Source organism: Urocampus carinirostris, chromosome 1 (assembly GCF_059441175.1).
Source record: "Urocampus carinirostris isolate Australia breed hairy pipefish chromosome 1, RoL_Ucar_1.0, whole genome shotgun sequence".
Classification (NCBI taxonomy): Eukaryota; Metazoa; Chordata; class Actinopteri; order Syngnathiformes; family Syngnathidae; genus Urocampus; species Urocampus carinirostris.
In genome coordinates this window covers 49,767,744-49,789,657 of record NC_142349.1, presented here as the reverse complement: position 1 = coordinate 49,789,657, position 21,914 = coordinate 49,767,744, and the positions used below count along the sequence as shown (strand labels likewise).

At 39.3% G+C, this 21,914-nt stretch overlaps 1 protein-coding gene and 1 pseudogene across 3 annotated transcripts; one reads left to right on the top strand and one right to left on the bottom strand.

Moving 5' to 3' along the window:
- Nucleotides 1-1,238: 1,238 nt before the first annotated feature.
- ilf3b (interleukin enhancer binding factor 3b) lies at nucleotides 1,239-20,768 on the bottom strand. 3 transcript variants are annotated; one of them, XM_088343582.1, is made up of 18 exons: nucleotides 20,689-20,768; nucleotides 18,329-18,379; nucleotides 18,028-18,239; nucleotides 17,776-17,950; nucleotides 16,615-16,762; nucleotides 14,832-14,923; nucleotides 11,605-11,700; nucleotides 11,315-11,426; nucleotides 11,129-11,226; nucleotides 10,953-11,061; nucleotides 10,728-10,841; nucleotides 9,322-9,527; nucleotides 7,484-7,639; nucleotides 5,906-6,187; nucleotides 5,690-5,810; nucleotides 4,468-4,500; nucleotides 3,193-3,588; nucleotides 1,239-1,846 (listed from the first exon to the last, which is right to left on the bottom strand). In XM_088343582.1, the coding sequence occupies exons 2-18, from the start codon at nucleotides 18,329-18,331 to the stop codon at nucleotides 1,713-1,715; spliced, it is 2,487 nt and encodes an 828-aa protein (XP_088199708.1). In that variant the 5' UTR covers nucleotides 18,332-18,379; nucleotides 20,689-20,768; the 3' UTR covers nucleotides 1,239-1,712. The 3 variants fall into 3 exon arrangements, with proteins under 3 accessions (XP_088199708.1, XP_088199717.1, XP_088199725.1); XM_088343591.1 differs by having other exon boundaries at nucleotides 20,693-20,761; XM_088343599.1 differs by lacking the exons at nucleotides 1,239-1,846; nucleotides 3,193-3,588 and adding an exon at nucleotides 3,668-4,102.
- LOC148375032 (U2 spliceosomal RNA) lies at nucleotides 2,696-2,825 on the top strand (annotated as a pseudogene).
- Nucleotides 20,769-21,914: the final 1,146 nt, after the last annotated feature.

The window sequence follows — 21,914 nt, the reverse complement described above, 5'->3', positions numbered from 1 at the left end:
GGAAAGAAAGGGAGAGGAAGAAAAAAATCCAAAAAGAAATAGAAATCCAAAAGAGAAGACAGAAAAGAAAGAACGAAGGGTATGGAGAGAGAAAGAGAAAAGGAAAAAAGGAAATTAGAGAAAAAGAGGTTAAAAGACACACAGAAATAAAGAGCAAGAAAGAGAAAAAGAGACAAAGAGTGAAAGAGACAGAGTGGAAGAAAAGGGGTGGAAAAGAGAGCGAGAGAGTAATAAATACAAGTACAGTGTCTGTGTGGAAGGTACCTGGCTTTGGCAACATCAAGTTGACGTAAATCGACCTGCAGTTTGTTTTTCTCTTGCGCTTCTCTGAGTGTTGTCTCGCGGGCCTGATCTGGCCGCCTGTTTGACACCTCCAGATTCTGGAAGGACGAAAGCATGGCCAATTTGGGTGCCGAGGTGCTTAACTTGTTTGGGTAGGCCATTGTCAATTTTTTGTGTGTTTTCTGCTACTTTTACTCCCATTTCTTTGTTTTTGAGTACGTGTTTGTCCTGCTGTCGGTCACCCCACTCGATGGATATGACCGGGCTAGATAATTAGTTCAGGGGTGGGCAAAACATTTTTTACCAAAAGGTCCGAGAGGAAAAAAAAAACAAAAAACAACTAGATTTTGGCATTTGTATAAATGTTTTTTCATTGTTTGAGCATTCAATTCAGGCAAAGAAAAAAAATAAAACAAGTGGGGATAAGTATTTTCAGTCGTGCAACCCGAGTGAGTATAGGCGAGGCAGAAAAACGATGGATTTAAATCTTTTCAGAATCCCAGACATGTATTAACAAATAAACGTGCAAAAACTTACAATTACATTATTGATTTCCTTTTTGGTGACTGTCTATTTATAAAACATGTAATCAAATTGGTTTTGAAAACTCCAGAATTAAAGAAAAATAATTGTGTGCCTTCAAAACAATCAATTTAACAAAATGCATTGAAAAACTTACATTAACAGCAAATTTCAAATTACTGTACGCATTTTCTATTGAAACAGAAAATGGGCGGGGTGGTGAGACACGAGGACGAGCAATGTTCATTTTTGGAGTGAAAATGTTTACTAGTCCTTAATTATTTATTGTGCATTAGTGCTCTCTGCTGGACATTTTCGTTTACAGCATCTCTGATCATGAGCCATTACTTTACCCAAGCATCAGTCCATTTAGTTGCTACTTGATATTCACAAATTAGACCAGTTATTACAAATAAAACAGTCTGACACAAAAGTTCTAAACAATCAATTTATCTAATAGAAATACAACGTTAAGACCACTCAAATTCCACTTACAGTACATAGGGATTTTCAAGCAATTTTCCACTAAAATTATAATACTATCACTGTTGATTTAAAAAAACAAAATGAAATATATCTACAAGTTTGGATTTTGGGGAAGTTAAAAGTTGCCATGCAACTTAAATGCCAAGTCTGCCTCCGAACTGTTTATCATTTCATTATTTGTGGTCTAAAATAAAAGTCAAATAACCCAAATAACAAGTTCGACAATTTCAGTAACCTGGAACAAACTATTGTTACAATATTCTAAACATGGGCAACACCACAGAACCAGATATGCACATATAAGAGCACTGAGGAGGTTGAGGAACACAGAGGAGCCATCAATCACATTCTTCAGAGAAAGTTGGAGGCAAAGCTGATGTGGCGGGGGATGGTGAGCCAATGTCTTACAGCAAAAACTCAGTCTATCTAGACTGGTAATTTCCGCTGGAATCCCCCTTGTTGTAGCTTTCAGAGTTGCGGTACTGATTGTGGCAGGTGTTGAAACCTTGGCTTTCTCCTGCGCCCTGCGAGTTGTAATTTGACTGCTTGGTGAAACCTATCCCAGGAAAAAGTGCGATAGGTAAACAAATGTGGCTAAATGTATGATTCAAACTACCCATGTACTGTATTTTCTGCACTACGAGGCGCACCTGACAGGGTGCAGAGAATTAAAACTACAGTAAGGACTAGGGTTGCACAAAAAATAAAAGTACCACTGAAATATATCACTGATAGTAATTGCGCAACACTGGACTCAAACCCGGATCGCAGCAGGGAGCGGGCAGGAACCCTTCCGCTGCACCAGGAATACAAAGGACAGATGAGGGCATTCTGTTTTATCTCATGACACTATTTTAAACCGCAGTACCTGGCAGGGAGAATATTGTCAGACATTATAATGGTCCGTGGTACAGAAAGGGTTTGCGACCATACCGTTTGAATTGCCAACTCGCAGAGTCTTAAAGATGAAGGCATTATGGCAAGTACTTCAGTCATTCTAAACTGAAGAACAAAAGTATTGTGGGAAGTAATTTTGTCGTCCTGAAAGATATAAATGCATGGTTGGACGTATTCAAACAGGTTCACATTTAAAACGCTTAAATTTAGCTGAGAAAAGTGGGAAAAAAAATCTATACTGATATCTTATCATTTTGTTTTCTAATTTTTACAACATATCTGTTAATGTGACTATAAATAGTGTGACTATGAGATTTAATGCGTTGTCTGTATCATTTGTGATTTTTTGGATGGGATTAGACACTCTACCCGCCGCCATCAGTTTGATTCCCGTTGCATCCAATGATATGCAATAGTGAGCAACCATACTTGTCCTTAGCAACCTTGTGGTTAGGAAATCAGTTGTCTTGGCCCACGTGCTGAACTCAAGGCTGCAATGCGGGCCCACACAGCCTCTCAGGGATCATTTGTATAGTTTTTGACTTATTTTTGCGATCTGGAGATGGAATAAGAGCTTGCTCTGTCCACTCCCCGCATCGGCCCGGTATTGTAGTACCTCCGGGAACGGTGCATTCGCAATGATCGCAGCAAGGCTTTAAGGCTAGGACCTTAGCTTGGCCTTTTGGCTGAGAGTAAGAGTCCCGGCTCCTAGGCTTTGTAGCGTATTATGAACTGACCGATAACGGATAATGAATCAAGAAGATAGAACAACAACCCTTAAAAAATCCCCCCACCCTTGCTATCCAGTTTGATCCCCAATGCTACTATTGTTATACAATTGAGTTCAGCAATTCTATCCGCATAAGTCACAACCTCAATCTTCTGTACAATTTAGGGATTTTGGGTTTGCTTTACAGTCTGGAAAATATAGTACTCTTGACCAGGTGTCACGTTTGTGATTTTTGAATTAATTTATAATAAATTAACATGACTCCCTTCACTTACCATCATAAGTATAATCCTTGTTTCCTCCAGCACCACCAGTCACCTGGCTCGGGTAGGCAGTGCTGTATGCGTATCCACTCGAACTTCCCTGGTTATAATTCTTCTTTGCTGAACTGTATCCATGGCTGTACTGGTTGTAGCTGGCCTGTCCAGAAGTGTTGTTGCCCTGGTAGCTCCCAGTCATACCTGGGGAACTCTCAAAAGACTTCCCACCCCTGACAGGTGGCTTCTTTTTGGCAATTTTGCCAGGAGTTGAGGAACTGTAGTCTCCATCATCATCATAGTATGAGCCATATGAGCTTTGTGACGAACCCTGTGCTTTATTGGCCAGAGAACCACCTGAATGGCCACCTGAAGGCCCGCCTCTTCTATTTGCGCCACCATTGTTGTAGTAATCTGAGAAATAACAGTGTGGAGGTTTTTTTAAAAAAATGCTGCTTGCAACAAAGATACAAAACTAGACGTAAGAAAATGATAACTGTAAAAAAAAAATCCACATTTATTAAAAAACACACACAAACTAAAACAAGTACATGATGAAATTTGAAACATGCTGCTCCTCAATGTTGAGACAATATTTGAAAAAGAAAAAAAAATCCAAGTCATTTAAGCACTATTTTTTTCAAAGCACTATTTTCTAAGATAAGTTGGTCCTATCTATGTTTGATGAATCCAAACAAAGCAAAATGGCAGAGGGTCCTCTTGCCAAATTGGCAAGTGAAAGACAAAATATGATTATCGTTGTTACAATTCCAAGGTTGCAGTCATGAAGTTGAAGGGTGTTCTGGATGAGCTGGAACACAACTGGGAATTTTTGTCTTCTATCATGTTTTACTTTTTTCTCTTTTAAAACTTGGGAAGGTCTATTTCTGAAACTCTTGGTAGCCATAGGAGTCAGAGACAAAGTCACCTAAAGAGTGAGAAGAGGCAGAGAAGGGGGGAAATGTCAAAATTAGTTTTGCCCAATAGAAATTTGTTCTGCCATAATGGTAGCAGTCAACTTGATTCATTGGACCAAATTGCATTTCAGGGATTCAATGCATTTTATCTTATGTTTTGCAGATTTCCCTCCTCCTGTCACACTCTGGAAGCTCCGTCCACCCCCAAAATAACAGAAATTAAAGCTGGGATTGCAGAGGTTTGATGTCAGGGTGGGCATGACTTAATATTGTTTAGAAGACTTACAGAAAGTAACTCGAAAGGCTGTATCTTTTGAATTACTCAAAAGGCTAATCATTTTCTTTATATTAAATTTAAAAAAAAAACAATACTTACTGTATCCAGACATTGAATAATATGTCCCAAAACCTGTTGAGTAAGAGAACACGTTTAATATTTACTATAAATGACCAAAGGTTTAACATTCTTGAAGTGTTTTCAGAAAAATGTGTATTTTGTTGTTACTGATGGTGAAACTGGATGAACACCCCTGGAATATAAAATGTGATTAGAATAAGAATTAGTTGTATAGTCATTGATAACTCAGTAAACTGTGTTTTAGATGCGATTAGACATGGTACCTCTGGATAAACAACCAATATAAAACATGAGAAAATCAACTAAAGTCTTGTTTTTCTAAACTTGTCAACTTTTGGAGAACTATTTTAATTTACTCACATTATAATTCCTTTGTGTGTAAACTCAACAAACTTAAAACACCCCAAAAAGCTATTGTTGCTGGTCAATCTTGTCTGCAGTATATTTGCATGTATCAGGGTTTGTACTCCTTTTCCATGGCCAAATTCAAGCACTTTTTAAGAACTTTCAAAGCCAGTTTTTGTAATTTCTTCAATTTCTCCATCAAAAGAAATCTAGTGTGAATCGTGCAATTTGCAGTTCTACAAATATATCTGCGATTTATATATGTGATTTTTAACCATGTGTCTTCATCGATCAAGACGTGTGATTTTAGATTAGTCAATTCCTAATATATTTGTGGATCTGAACAATACGTGGGTAAATATTTTTTGAGACAATTCTCTCCCCCATATAGGTAGGTGTTGGGCAACGTGATGGTAATATGTAGCTTATATTTTGCACGAAATTCTTTCCATTAAAATTTACTACTGAGAAACGCCCCCTCAATGTTTAGCATGGCCCGTCATATATGTCCATAATTGATACGTAATCATTGCACCAAAACATACTCATAGTGAACCGTTTGGTTGTAGCATGCACCTGTTCTCTTGGGCGCAACCCCAAGGGGGGAATGACACTTCATAGGACAATACCATACAAACTGATACCAGCTGCCGTTAATCACAAGTGTAGAAGGCATGCAATGGCAAAGGGATGTCACCAGAAAGCGGTGTCTGTCATTTTGAAAATGTAGAACAAAAAAATAGAATGTTGAATCCAAATATTTTAGTGGAGTTATATGCTTCTATAAAAAGTTGTTTGAACTTAGGTCCATAGATAAATGTATTTTCAGAGTGAAAGCAGTTGTAAACCTAAGTTCTAAGGCAGCAGGCAAATCTTTAAGAAAAAGCTGTCATACCTCCTGGGCCATAGCCCCCTCCGTTATTGAAGCCCCTGCCCCTTCCACGGCCTCGTCCTCTCCCTCTGCCCCGGGGCATCGCGCCATCACCAGGTGGCCCCATCATGCCGTAACCTTCGTCCTGAAAATGAAACCATAAAATAAATTCTAGTTTGCAATAAGGGCCAACATGTGAGGCAAGAAAGAAAATCAGGAAACTCTTTCCTGAGCACTTACCATGGGAGGTCCCTTTTTCTTTTTCGCCACTTCAGCCACCAAACCCTCAGGAAAAAGCTCCTCTAAAGCTGCCAGGGCTGCATACGCCTTGGCCACTTTTTTGTTAGATCCGCTACCTTGAAACTTTTGTTGGTCAATTTCAACCTCCATGACAAAGCGCTTGTCGTGGCTGCCACCGGTCTCCAAGATGAGCTCGTATTTGAGGCCGCGGCGCTTCTCATTCAGCTCCATCACAGGGTTTTTGCCATGTTTGGTCAGGATTGGACCTTGTTGGCGAGTGGCCTATTGAAAGAATAAAAAAACGTTGAATTTACCGTAAATTCCGGACTATAAGCCGCTACTTTTTCCCAAACGTTCAACCCTGCGGCTTATTCAGTGATGCGGCCAATGTATGTAATTTTTCTAACAGCTGCCTGAGGCGCTCGAGTACAAAAGATAAGATTAAGACCGGTGGAATATATGCGCCGAGGAAGACTGCAACTTCTTAGCTTGTGCACAAATTAAATTAGCGTAGAAATATCCTCACTATGCAAATTGCAAAAAGAAAGGCACATGACGCAGCTTTCAAGCTAAATGCAATAGAGCAGTCTGATAAAGAAGGAAATAGAGCTACTGCACATAAACTTTACTTTGCGAGCGTGTTGCTAGCATGTTTTTGAATAAGGGAACGTGGGATGACATCTATATGACATAGTCTCTTTCCCATACTGGGGAAGACGACTTTGATGACGTCAGTTATAAGGAGGAAGACGAGGACGGTTTACCGTGATTACTACAAGTACGGTATGTTTTTTTTTAACAGAGTCGTTTACTGTGTTGCGAGCGTGCTGCTAGTAGCGTATTGCTACCCTTCACAGGCACGGTTTGGGATGAAAGTTATAATATTCATAAAGCTTTGAAAACTCTCGGTGTACCATCTTTGTAAATATGTGTAACCATGTATAATATGGATTTGCAACTGTATATTTTTGGAATGTATTTATTTGAGAGACTTATTCTGATATGTTTTCCACAGGCGAATCAAAAAGAAGGGGCAAAAACAACGGTGGCTGATGGGAAGTGGAGTAAAGGTGAGACGTGTTTGTGGACGCAGCGGACAATAGTGGATATATATTTACCCACCTTTACCTCTGGAAATATATATATTTTTTCCCTTGGATTATTTTCAACGGGACCCGGACTCTGCACGTCTGCATCAAACCTTAAGTACCGGTATCATTTTCCGTTCATTTTGCCGGCTGTGGTTTTTGGACTGTGTACTTTATATTCAGTTACAATCGCGGGACTCAAAGTCAGGTTTGGGTTAAATTTGTGTTTGTGTTACATGTTTTTACGTGGGCGCTTGCGGCTTATATGCAGGTGCGCCTTGTGTAAGTACAAAAGCGGTTATCCTCTTAAAAAGGTGTGGGTGCGGCTTATAATCAGGTGCGCTCTATAGTCCTGAATTTACGGTACTATAACTAGCAAATCAGTCACTGCTTCTTACACAGAACACAAATATTGAGCACTTTCATGAGCAAGTCCAAGTATAACCCTTGTCGCTACAGGTATGTCACTGTACTAACACAATCACCGCACCTCAGCATCAGTGCTATCTGTGTTGGGTGTTCCTGTGTGCCCAACTTCAGCAGTTGCAACTAAGGGCGTTGCTGCTTGTACTGTGACTGGGGTGGAGGATTCTTCAGGCTTCACAAGCTCTTCCATTCCTGTGGGTAAACCCATGTCTTGCAGTGCCTGGATTGTTAGAGCACAATCACACTTTAGTAAAAAAGAAAACATCATTGGGTTTTGCGGTGGTAATGTGCAATTTACTTAAAAGGAATGTTTACCTTTTGAAACATTCCAAGTCACTTGAATGAGTCATTCAAAGTCAGTGCAATCTTTTGCAAGATATAGTACAGTAGTAACTCTTCAAACAATCTTAATTTGTTCCAGAATAGTGTTTGTAACTGGAGTTGCTCGTGAAGCAAGCAAATTCTACCGATATGAAATAATTATAAACAAATTGGTCTGTTCCCACACTCCAAAAAAAGCATACAAGTGAAAGTTATAAAAAATAAATAAATGTGAACGGCTTTTTACAATTGTTATACTAATTTTTTTTAAAGACCAATCTTATCTTGCCCATTGTTTTGAACCAGATTAGAGGTAAGATTTGGCCTAAAAAATCCAGCCTGACCCGACTCGGCCTGGCCCAAGGATATGAAAGCCCAAACCAGCACGAGAACGATCTGTTAACTGGATTTGAGGGACCGTGCCTGCAGTAAACCCGATCAGCGCTTCGGCTGAAATACGCAAGCTCTGTCCCTCAAATCAAGTGCGCACTTTGGTGCCAGTGTTTTACTCAAGTTTAAGTACCGTTTGATTTAGAATAATAGCAGCATGCATGATGTGCAGCTACTCCACAAAGGTGTAATACAAAAAATAACGAGAGAGAAGCCCGGGCTGACTTAATGATTGACATTTTATGCACAAACCTGGCCTAAAATTCGCATCCTACCTAATCCAGATAGTCTCTGTCACCAGTAGTAGGCGACAACGTCATCGTAGATTGCTAATATTGTTACGGTATTCTACATAGTCCGTCTTGTAATCGGAACAGTAATCACAATCATTATTGCAGGGAGCAATTAGCTGAGGTACGAGATACTGTTGATGGTACTTAAGCACTTATAGTTACTGTAACTTTAAATGAACGTACACACAAACAAATTTTACGGCACAATTTTTTCTTTGTTGTTGTCTGTAGTAGTTTGCATGAGCAAACTGGAACCACCTGATGCTGAGCGGTCACGTGCGGTGAGCAGTCTAGAGAAGTCACTAGTTTTTGTTGCAAATAAAATTTGTATAACGGATTTCTCAGGTTTGGAGGTGCTCCTATAAAAAAGTATCACTGTATATTAAAAACAAGGTGTCTTATATTAACTGACTTTGCAGCGCCAATGTCACTTTTTATATGAGATTACCAGGAATTCAATAAAATTAACTTTTAGAGGCAAGACCATTAAAGTACAGGTAAGTTATGTCTTCCTGTTATGCAAATTTTCAGTACCCAGAATAATTCCAAAGTTAAACTTATTTAAATCATAAGGACTTTAATCCTTGTCATTGGTTTCAGGTACAGATACTTGTTGAGGTCGTACTGGAGACATTAGCGTTTTAACTTATTTTGCACTGTTCCAGTTCTTTAAACAAACCATGACATTAGATTGCCTGTAAAATAATGCCTACTTGATCAAATTTACTTTAACAACTGCAGTCCTCATTTTTGCATCGCTAGTTAAATTACAAAAATTATTTAGTATTTAGCCAACTAATCAATTGGACAACACATTCATTACAATAGATTACCCAAACTTCTACTAGGCCACTAGATATTACATTGCCCAACACAATCATGACCTGAACCAACTCACCTTAACAGCTACATGCAGCTTGGCAGTACGCTTGGACGGACCAGAAGCTTCAAAAGTCTTGCCATCGACTTCGATTGCCATCGTGAAGACGGGGACATGAACCGGGCCAGTCTGGGATATCAACTTGTATACAAGACCTGGCTTTAGCTGGTTGAGACGCATTAGAGCATTCATAGCCTGGGGAGGCTCTGACTTTTCCTCTGCAGCTGGTGGACATAGATCAAAGAAAAAATATTATAACATGTCGAAAATGACTAGAAACTGAAGTCAGCCCATGTATAAAAAGTAGCTAGCGTAGTTAAAAACAATCCCAGCAAAACCTGAGGGTCATGTAAAATAACCCATAAAAATCTTGAAGATTAAAACTACTGAAGTGATTGTGCCGCACCAATTTTTTTTCAAGCAGTAAATTGCAAGAAATAGAACTTTTCACGAGCCTGTATTGTCTGAATTTTGCATAAAAAAAATGTGGGATTCAGACTAAACCAACATTTTCTTTCAACAGCAGATTTATGACAAATGGAACAAGGTATCAGAAATGTTTTCCCTGTTTTTGTTTTCCAATTAAAGATAAGCTAATCTTTTATTTGATAGCGTCTATATTTAATTTACCCTAGAACACCATTTTCTATAGTTCTTGGCAGATTAACATTATCAAAATCAGCTGGTGATGGTAGATTTTACTTTTGGAAAACAGCTGGCAGAACGACTTTGATTAATTTTATTCTGCGACATCCCCGAAAAAAAGGACTCCTTCGTTGAACAATCTAAATCAACCTTTGAAACTCTTTGGTAGGCAAAAAATGTATTTGTTCACAAGTCTTGAATGATGGTAACTCCCTTGAACAACACTTCTCATAAATGATACATAAATCTTGTCTCAAGTGTTTTAGGCTGTTAATGCGGCATCCAAATCCCCATCAAACAACAAATATATATTTTGCTCTTTACTGCATTTAAATAAGAATCACGGGTTTAAGTCCCAAAAAAACATATCAAAAATGTATTTGACTGTCTTAGAGGGAAAGATTCGTTTTTTTTTCAAATAAATTAGCAGCACCATTCAAATATACACAAACAATACAAATGAATTATCTCCCTGTATTTAAATTTGCATGGCGGCCCGTGGCATTCTTTAATGGTGTTCATTGATGGCATTGCACTGCTTTAGTCACCTTCAGCAAGATGATGACAAGCCATTGACCTGAAACAAATGAATGCCACTGAACGCTTCATTCAGACTAAGTAAGTTTGCGGGTAATAGCATCATTTCATTTTCATTTCTAACTCACTTCGGAGGGCTTTAACCCAGGTCAATGTACTGATCTTTACGGAGCCATTCTCATATTCCTTTACGCATACTGCTCTTGTAAAACATTATGCAAATTCTAGAAAAAACATCTTACACTTCTTTTGCAGCTTTTTCTTCTTTTTATTGGGACTCTTGTCCTCAATTTCTTCCTCTTCTTCCATGGGCCGTTTCATTGGGGGGGCACAGGCTGTACTTGGTGGGATTTGCACTAATGGTTCAATTATGTGATTGTGTAGTAGGTGGGGAGAGAGTTATGTTAATTCACTGAGATCTAATTGATTTGGAAAAATATTTTTTCTTTGCCACGGAATTGTTTTACCTGTATAATCAATTGGAGGTCCAGGAAGCTTTTTGGGTATCTTTGAGGGAAGAGGATCCATCCCAAGCACTTTGTGAAGCTGCCCAAAGGCTGATAGCCTTAAGGCATGCTAAAAACACAAGGAAGGATAAGTCATCAATGTTTTGAATTATCATCCTACAAGGCATTCGGCGTACTTGTGCACTCAATGTGATGTCCTCTCTCTGTTGGTAGTCCAAGTGAGATACAACATCCGTGGGCTCTTTTTCACACGGATCAGCAATTCCAGCCCCACCTTTAAAACATTTTAGAAACTTTATCAGACCCCCATGTACCACATTCCACATGAGAAAAGGGGCATATTTCTGTTCTACAAACATTACCTGGCATCAGGATCCCTGAAGCCAGGCATTCTAAGACTCTGCGAAGTGCTTCTCCTGCCATCATTGGCCTGTTTCCGGTGCCAATGGCCTTTTCACAGATCAGCTCAAGAGGCTATAAAACACAGAGGAAGAATTGAGTGCAAATGATAATGATTAACAATCTTTTTTTTTTAGTTTAATCAAGATGAGTTTATGTTTTAAAACCACCAGCATTACAGCAACTACTTGCACTTTAACTATTAAAGAGTACGACAATTGAGAGTGCAACAAATGTAAAAGAACACTCTCACCCAGCCACTAAGCGGGGACCACGTTGGGATGCGGGCACACAGGTCCCGTAGAACACGGATAACAATCACACAGGAGCGTAACCCGTTGGCTCTGGCCTAAGGACACAATAAGGGAAGCACGGGGACGAGAAGAATAGAGTCAAAGGGGAGTGATGACAGATGGTATGAAAAACAATATAAATTTCAAATAAAGTCATGACATTGAGGCCACACAGACAGAACTTTGGCACAGTCATTGTGGAAATAGTTTAAAGCTATTTGAAAAGTTTAATGACCCATACTGCAGAGTGTGAGTGATAAGTCAACTGATAATCGGATACACAGCAATGTGCTCCAAGCATAATACATTCAGACCACAGTCCAGATACAGCAAAGATGACTTCAAAATAATCAAAGCGTTGAATGAGACAGGTGCGTGAACAACTTTCAAAATGAAGGGAGTGTGAATTTTTAGTTGCGTAATGCCATCATCTGTGGAGGTTTGCAAAAAGATGGGCACGCACGCACACACACCTGTCGACACTCACACCCACAAAGTAACAGTACTCAAGGTGCAATATTTCCCATAAATTTGCAGAAAGTTATAAATTTAACAGACCAAGGAAAGATGGGCTGAAATAGTAGAATCAACACCAAAAAGTCACCCATTTTAACTATTGTGTACTTTATATTTCCTGAATGCAAAAACATCCATTCAGGTCTGATTAATTGAACACGAGACAAAAATATGCAGATCAAAACAATGTTTTTAGCAAGGACTTGCAGTTTGTTCTTTTTAGCACAGAAAAATGTTTTTAATTTAAAAAAAAAAGATTGGAAATAAACATGACTTGATAAGTCAAAATCAAACCAATTGTAAAGCCAAGTTAGCTTCAAGGGAATTTGCGGTCACAAACACAATGACACGCTTTTCTCAAAGGTATATTCCAATTCATTATATTAAGTGGAAAACGGAAACGTTTTTGACAAGAATGTTGCTTTTGTACAAGTCATTATGTTTTTACGTAGTTATGTAGTAAGAAAACCCCCTTCCAACCAGATTTCCGAAGTACATGACGCTCTGGATTATAAATCGCACCAGCCAAGAAATGCATAATTAAGAAGGAAAAAACATTTAAGTTGCACCAGAGTATAAGTCGCACCCCTGGCCAAACTATGAAAAAGATGCAACTTATGTTCCGGAAAATACTGTAACTGATCTATATATCCAGACGGAAAAACCGTCAAAACGCCACACTGTACCCCTTTTGGGTGGCATTATGGGTCAGATAAATGAAAAGAAGATAAACCTCCATTAGATTTCCTGAACAAAGAAAGTAATGACAGTGACTGAGATCAGACCTGCTCTTGGCTGTTTACAAAAACCAAAAGCCTGCAAGCTGTCATCTTTTACGGGTCGCTTGACAGGATTTGTCAACAGTTTTCTAAATCCTGGAGATTAAAAAAAAAACAGTATGGGGGAAGGGGTACTTTCTTGAACGCGTCCCCCCCACTATTTTTCTGACCTTTCTAACCACCATTTATACAATAAGTTATACATTGGAAATATTTATGAAAATGGGTAACATATATGTCTTAGGAAATCAAAACACACACAAAAAAGATATGGAGCAAAGTTGTCATTACGGTCAGGTTTCACTTCAAAAGCGTAATTCAGTCAACCAAGATTATTTCTTTAGTGTGTCGTATGGGCCCCAGGCTTGTCGAAACAAGAAATTTTAATCTACATTTTTATAGAACATTTTATCAAATGCAAAATCCAAATGCTGTTATCCATCTTGCAATTTTGTTATTTGCAGTTATCTGAAAATGTCAAACAAGGTGCAGGTGACAACAAATCAAAGCACTCAGGTTTCTGAAGCTCAATACCTTAAATCTGATCAGTTTTCAAGCAAGTTTCAGTCAACAACAAGTACCAATCTATCTCAGGCCACACTGAGATAGATATTTGAAGTGGCTTTCATGGCTCGTTTGAAAGTCAACAAACACAATAATCACCAGAATAAAGCGTTGAAAGTAGTTGGGAACCACAACAAGTTATGATAGATAAGAAAATTTTGGGGGGTTGAATAAAACTATTAGCATTGAGTTTGCACACAGGAAATATCAATAATTATATATAATGTAAGCTGTAACAATCTAACAGCATTGTATTTCCCAAAACGGTCACATTCAATATGTCTCCCTGGAAGACAACTACCTGTACCATCTTCAATCACAAAGGTATCAAAGAAATATTGCACCTGGATACATGGTTAGTCCTAACAACTCATGTGTATTTTATTGACATAAATTGGGTCGTTTTAAGGTAAAATATGTCACTATAACAGCTATGACTTGGGAATTACCAAGAGAATTGAAATATCCCTGCATCTGAACAAGTGAAATTGTGAATACAGACGCTGCCCTACTTACGAGATATGTTCCGGACGATCGTTTGTAAGTTGAATTTTTTCATAAGTTGCTTTAAAGCTATATTTTGTATGGACTGTATGTTTAGGTCTGTATAAGTAACCTGTATTTTGTACTAAAAAATAAACATTCAAAAAAATAATATGCTCTAGAAAAAATGGAAAAGTAAAGTTAAACTTTTTTGAGAGAGATGAGCTTTTAGAGTTCATCGACTTCCTACTCTGTGGTAGAAAATGTCCGAAAAAAGCAATCCAACCATTTCCTCAACCGCATCAAGCTTTCTTGTTCCATTTTCATTTTAAATAAAACGGCTCGCCTCTTCTTTACACTTTCCACCAACAATGTTGAATGGATGCAGAAGATATCAATTTAAAAATGTCAAAGTTCTTAGCACCCTGGAAATACTATATAGTATGTGTACACATGAACTAGGAAGAGGATTTCTTTTTCAGGGTGGATGCTGGGTGAGCTCTCACAGCGCCACACGCCGGTAGCGGCTGAAAGAAGCACTACAGTAATATCCTGTACTCGGAAAAAGGTGCACAGAATACAAAATGTAACTTACAGCAATGTCCGGATATTTTTCGACATCCCCCCCAAAAAAATCTTGTATCTACCGGTTTTCCTAATCGAATGTTCGTGAGTAGGGGAGCGTCTGTATTTCACTGACTTGGGTTTAGGTAATTATTAAAGGAAGTATTCTGCATAAGAGCAATTTAAGAGAAATACAAATAAAATAGGGAGAGACTAAAGAACATATGAATTAAAGTTTAAACCTATTCTGTTTTAGAGACAAATAAAGACAAGATCCAAACCTGAAACCACTTAGCGTGGCGAAGAGACGCCAAGGCAGATATGCATTTCTGCCTGTCCAGAGCATCCGGAGGATCGTTGACTGATAGCGTTTCTATTGGCAGGTGGAATAAGAAGACAAGGTACGGTTTGACCAAGGGGAGTTCTGTCAACCGGCCGGGGGAACGCAGGCAGCTTTCCCAAACCACAGACACGAGAGGAAAGGGGAGAGGGACTCCTCCACGGGAGAACCACCAAATGCTCTTGACCTCTGAAGTCTCTTGGACTTTTAATTTTACATGACAGAAACAAAATTTCAAACAGACGGGTAAAAGTGATGTAAATATAAATAGGCATTTTTAAAACAAAAATCTATGTGGAGGTTGCATCTCCATTATTGCATTTTCTGATATTAAAAAGAGGTAGAGCCCCTCCCCTTTGCCTCAATACTGGGTACACTGCACTTTGCCCCTTCCGAGACAGAGAGCGGCCAGTTGGTCAAAGGTCCAGCGTCCCTAAAATTGACAAACTAGAAGGCTTGACAAAGAGAATCAGAATTGGAACCACAGGTACATGATATCAGGTACACAAAAAGGTGGGTATCAAAACAAGTCTGCACTGCAGCAAAATTGATGGCTTATAAAGACCCAAACTAGGGGTCACTTTCAGCAAAGGGTTGCAGATGAGGCCATTGTTTAAGTGAAACCTCACCAATTACATTCCTAGAGGGCTAGAGCATTCCAGGTTAAATACATGAAGGCTTGTTGTCAGGCTTCTGAAGAGCTACTACTGTGGAGGCAATTATATTAATCAGGTTGATTGTTGAAATAAAACATTTTACACCCAAAGGACTCTTTTTCTTCAATATCAAGCTGGAGCTTTGTTTAACACCTCCTAAAGTTTTAAACATAATTTTAATCAATACGGTGGACAATGTTCAGTGTCGAAAAAAGGCCCTCTTTAAACATTACAGTAGATTAAACAAATGAAAACAGATCACAACCAAATGGAGGCTTCAAGTTCAAATAACTAACAATTCATTTTTGCTTTGATGGTTGTTCATTTGCAAGTTATACACCATTGTGTTGGTAAACGGGGATGAGAGTTAAGACTATTTAACTGACAACCTGTTGCCTCTACCCTGGTCTCTATCTTGAGTCGCCTGAGTAAACCTATTCCTGATCATGCTAAAGTCTAAATTACTGCTAGGTGGGGACATATTATTTGCTATTTAAGGCTGTGAAGAACTTTCTGCTACTCAACCGCACTAGATTCTGTAAAATGTCAATAAAGGTTTCGAAAGCCAAAAACTACTTTGATCTTATCTGCAACCCTAAGCTGTCCCTGCGGAAAAACATTGCAGCCAAAAGCCAACCGCCGGGTTAACCAAACAAGGATAGTTTCAGGATACCTTATGCTACTCATTTTTGCTGCAATGCAAACGGTTCAATAATGTTAATAACACATGCAAACAAAGTGGTCTCTTTTGTGTTTAAACTCTCAGTAAGCCTTCATTTCTGTAGTGACCTTCACCACAATGATGGGAAGCCTATTCCATGTCTTCAGCAGTCAATAAAGTTACCTGTTTTATACTGTATATTGGGCCATCAAAAATGTACAATTACATGGAACTATGAGAACTATACAGAGCTATAAGCATAGCACAGTTTTAATTATGTGAGAGTGTATTCTTGTCCCCTAGCTCCATTGAAGGCCCAATAAACACTATCCATCTAGTCTGAATGGCATCCCAGCTGGTAGTGTTGAGGTGCCATAAAAAGAACTTAAGTGGGAGTCTGGCCTTACCTCCAGCAGCAGCCTTCTCCCACTCCTCACGAACTGACGGTGACGTCACATGAATGGTGAGGGTGAGCGGGGGTTCCTTTGCGCTAGTGATGATAATACAGGCATCCTCGATGTGGTGGCTCACAATATACTGGTCTTCTGTGACAGTCTAGAGAAAAGATTGACATAAGTGCAGAGACTCAATTTATGCCTTTGTTTTTTAAAGTCAGGTGTGCCCAGGTGTTTAAGCTAGAGCAGTTATTTTTTTCTCAGCTGTCTCATCGCAGAGCATTTGATGAGGGTTATATGCAGAGAAGCCTTATACACCTTTTAAGGCCCATTTACAAATTCCAACTAAACAACATAGTTGTTAGACATTTCAGAAAACTTTGGATTGTTTATTCCCTAATCACGGAATCATTACAGGCTGTCCTTACCAGGGGTTGTCCCCTCTTGGGAAACACGTTGGCGACACTTATTTTACAGTACTAACTTGGTTCCAATTTCTACAAACATAAATCACGCCAGATAAACAGCAATTTCATGAACTCAGTGTTAGCTTACCAGCCCTTATCCAGAACCTTAGTGAATCTATTGCTCAAAAGCCTAATATAATTATCAATTTACAGCAAAACAAAAGTGTGGTGTTCAAATTAAAAGTCATTTTAGGCACCGCAAACAAAATTCCTCTGTTCATTACATCCTCTATTGGGCCCCTGACAACAGTGCACCCACTGAGTGAGTTTTGCACATATTTACCCTCAACCTTGAACAATACTCACCAGATTGTGTCTCGCTTTCAAAAAAACAAAAACAAACGGGAGACAAAATTCTCTTCTAACTATTTACTGGATGCCAGAAAGATAGATTACACAGCAATGGAGGCTCCTTCAACATGACGCGGAAGAAGTCCAACTTATCAGAAATATGGACAAGTTTTATACTGCCTTGGTCGCCAACCCACGCAGGGTTGGGGACGCGGCCTCAAGGTGTCAATGAGAGACTCTACGGTCTTAGCGGTTTCAAACTGGAGAATGTGCGTAAGAGTGCTTGATAGGAAGACGCCAAGCAAGGATAAGTCACAGTGACCTGATGGCATAGTTTAAGTCTTTTATCTAATATTGGAGAGGCCTAATCGAACAACAGCATGGCGTGTTTTAACAAATTCACCTATTTCCTCACCTTAAGTTGTACATCCAGGTTGTCAGCCACCTTTGCTAGCAAAGTGGCGGTTGGCTTTTCTTTGCAAAGGAGCACCAACTCGAGATCCAGATCCCCTTTCAGGAGAAGGCCTTTGGCCACAAGGCCCACCCTCATGACGCCACGAAGGGTACGTGCGACCTGTTCTTTTTGCTCACTGCGGCATGGAAAATAATCAGTGAAATTAGAAGCAAAAATATTCCTTAATTCGTACATTTACAAATCACCACACACCTCTCTTTGTCAGCATCTGCACCATCAGAGTCAAACTTCTCTTGTATATCCAGCCAGTCTGAGACTGCCTTGAGGGCTCGTTCTGTGTGGGACACCATATTTTGCACATTTTCCAGTTCTTCTTGTGAAGGGTAGATGGCAGAATGCTTGGCCATGACATGACGGTCATCATGCAAGAAAACACGCAAGGATCTGTGCCGTAATGGCGGCGCCTGTGGGTGAAAAGCAGCAGAACATTGATTATGAGTTACCGAAAAGATGTTTGGATTATTTCAAAAGTAATAACAAAGTCAAATATTACCATTTTAGTTTCAAGGATGACTGCTGCTTCGGGAAAAGTTTACGATGTCAGCTGACAACACAAAATAAATTGTTATCACTAACAACATATTCCTGCAAGCATGAACTGAACAAGTATGGACGGGCTGTGCAGACCGTTTGTTTAACATGAAATGTTATTCGTATGAGTAGACAGTTTCATCACTAGGATGTTCTTGTTGTGATATCAAAAAGAAAAAAGGGTGCATGTGTAACGGAGAGTCATATACATGAATAAATTATGGCGGAAGTGATGCAATGGCGCACGGTGTGACTAGCATGGCTCTGTTCGGTTGCCGTCAGTCCTGCATGAACGAGTGTGGGGTGAGTTGAGTCTCATTGATTTTAAGTTCTGGCAGTATTTATGTAGATTATTTTGGTTTCTAATTACTTTGATTTGTGTTGTACTCCTGAGTTATTCTTTGATTGTTTTGATTGTGTTTGTGTCTTTATTTTGGTATAATTGACTTATTGGCAAAGTTTGAGCATTCGTGTTTGTGTGTGCATGATTGTTGTATTAACGTACGTATCGATGGGACAACAAACACTTTCATCACTGCATGTTTCTCACACAGTGTTGCAGCTAAAGGCCTTTCCTTTTTGGTCTGCATTTTATTTCACATTCTGTAAATTCTACGATACGATCACTGTGTAATGGTGTGAGAGTGTTTCGTTTCAGGTCAATTATTGTAAATGCAGACTTTCAGGATGGCATGGTGAATCGATCCGACCATAAACTCATCCAGCACTACATGTTTGTCACACTGACGTTTGCTCATTTGTTTTTCTGTTTTACGTTTTGAGAAATTGTTGGAGAATAATGAGGAAGCCTTGCAATATTTGTAATGAATATTCAGAATAAATGAATAAAACAAATGACAACACTGTGTTGCCGTCAAAATGAAATAGGCAAACATCTGCCGTCCATCTGGCCGTTGTCATGTGTTTATCAAAACCAACAGTGTAGTGCACGGTTGTGTACTGCAGTTGTCATAGTTGGTGGCGCACCCTGTCACACATGGACACTCAAAATTGCTGCCCTTTAAAGCTGAATTGGATGTGTTAGCAACGTCGCTTTAGGTGCATGCTAAAACATGGGTGCACTCATGTTCCGCTTATTAAAGCTAGAATAGATAGTAAAACAAATCTGAATTGTACTATGTAGCATCAAGGGGCACTACAATTCTTTCAGACTCGTTGTGTATTGCATATACTCATACCTTTCAGCTTTAGCCAATTGCCCCCCTTATTAAGCGATAATGAACCTTACAAGGACAACGTGGCACCTATTTACTCACAGCAACTAGTAAGGCGTGCTGCTGCAATCCCGGTCAGTGTGGATAAGCCACTCAGAATCCTTTCCTTGCGTGTTTGGTCTGTGCCTTGCCATAAATAAATGTTAGCAACCAGTTCAGGGTGTCCCCTGCCCACTGCCCGAAGACAGCTGGGATGGGCTCCAGCACCCCCGCGACCCCACTGAGGATAAGCGGTGCTGATAATGGATGAATGGATTTTACCCATTGTGTGCGTTTTTAAATAAGTTGTTTGGGGTTGTTTGGAAATAAAGGAGATTTTATTGTTTTAATGCACACTGAACGTTTTTATACAATAAATTGCCTGAAAATTGATTTACGAAATCATATAATTTAATTTAGTGGACCGCGACAATATCAGCCATCTACGATGATGTTGTATGCCACCAACGATCGAGACGATCTGGATTGTAGCCCAAATGGGCGAGACGAGATCGGCCTGGCAAGAAAACTAGTTATTTTCCCGCACGAAACAAAATGTTAAACGTCGTACACAATTCGAAATGATAAAAAAAATCGTTTAGAATACGGGGAACTTGTATAAGCCGATAAGTTGGTAGGTTTGTATTGTTGAAGAATACACACGAACGCGATGTATTGAGTGTATAACTAAATGTGAATTGGTGTGCATTTGTGTCCCCGCAATTGCATTTATTTTTTAAAGGGAGACGCCATTTTATTTCACCCAGTGATGGAGAAGGCAACTATCCCCATTCAGACGATTTCTGAAACTAGCTCATTTTGTCGTTGCTAACAATTACCAACCTAAGCAACTCGACCCAAACGTTAACATGCAAGATAATCGCATTGGCGGAAATCAAATGCCGACGTGCACGAGACAATGCACCCAAGCGAAAAGCATGTCTTTTCAGCCGTGTTAGCTTAGCATTAGCCGATCTTTTGTTCCGTGACCGAGTTAGTTCAATGGAGGAGGACAAACCAACGCCCTTGCATTTTATTCTTATTGTATTGTGTTTAAAACAAATGCAATACGTGTTAAGAATTTCATTCTTAGTTTTATAAATCTTACCTACTATGCTCTTGAGAGTGACGTGCCAGGAAGGAAGATCGTTGTCTTTTAGACTGACCCGCCCACTATTTTTCGATTGGATTGATTGGTATTTTTCTCAGCCAATAGAAAATAATTATTTGCGCGAGTAAATGTCGTCACATTTGAAATTACAGTGGGACCTCGCTACTTCGCGGTTCCACGTTCGCGGGTTCAGAGCTTCGCGGGTCTAAAAAATAATAATAAAATAAAATAATTTTAAAAAAATAATAAATATATATATATATATATATATATATATATATATATATATATATACTGGACTGTCTCAGAAAATTAGAATATTGTGATAAAGTTCTTTATTTTCTGTAATGCAATTAAAAAAAACAAAATGTCATACATTCTGGATTCATTACACATCAACTGAACTATTTCAAGCCTTTTATTATTTTAATATTGCTGAATTTGGCTTACAGCTTAAGAAAACTTAAAAATCCTATCTCAAAATATTAGAATATCATGAAAAAGTATACAAGTAGGCTATTCAACTAATAACCTGAATCATCTAATTAACTCGAAACACCTTGCGAGGTTTCCTGAGACTTAAAAACACTCAGCTTGGTTCAGTAAACTAAATCACAAGTATGGGGAAGACTGCTGATCTGACTGCTGTCCAGAGGACCATCATTGATACCCTCCATCAGGAGGGTAAGACACAAAAAGAAATTTCTCAAAGAGCAGGCTGTTCACAGAGTGCAGTTTCAAAGCATATCCACAAAAAGTCTGTTGGAAGGGAAAAATGTGGCCGGAAACGCTGCACAACCAAGAGAGATGACCGCAGCCTTAACAAAATTGTGAAGAAGAGCCGCTTCCAGAATTTGGGGGAGCTTCAAAGACAGTGGGCTGAAGCTGGAGTACAGGTATCAAAAGCCACAGTTCACAGACGTGTCTGGGAAATGGGCTACAATAGCCGTATTCCCATGGTCAAGCCACTTCTGAACTCAAGACAACGGAAGAAGCGTCTGACTTGGGCTATGGAGAAGAAGCACTGGACAGTTGCAGAGTGGTCCAAAGTCCTCTTTTCAGACGAAAGCAAGTTTTGCATTTCATTTGGAAGTCAAGGCGCCAGAGTCTGGAGAAAGGCTGGAGAGGAGCAAAATCCAAGTTGCTTGAAATCCAGTGTGAAGTTCCCACAGTCAGCAATGGTTTGGGGAGCCATGTCAGCTGCTGGTGTTGGTCCACTGTGT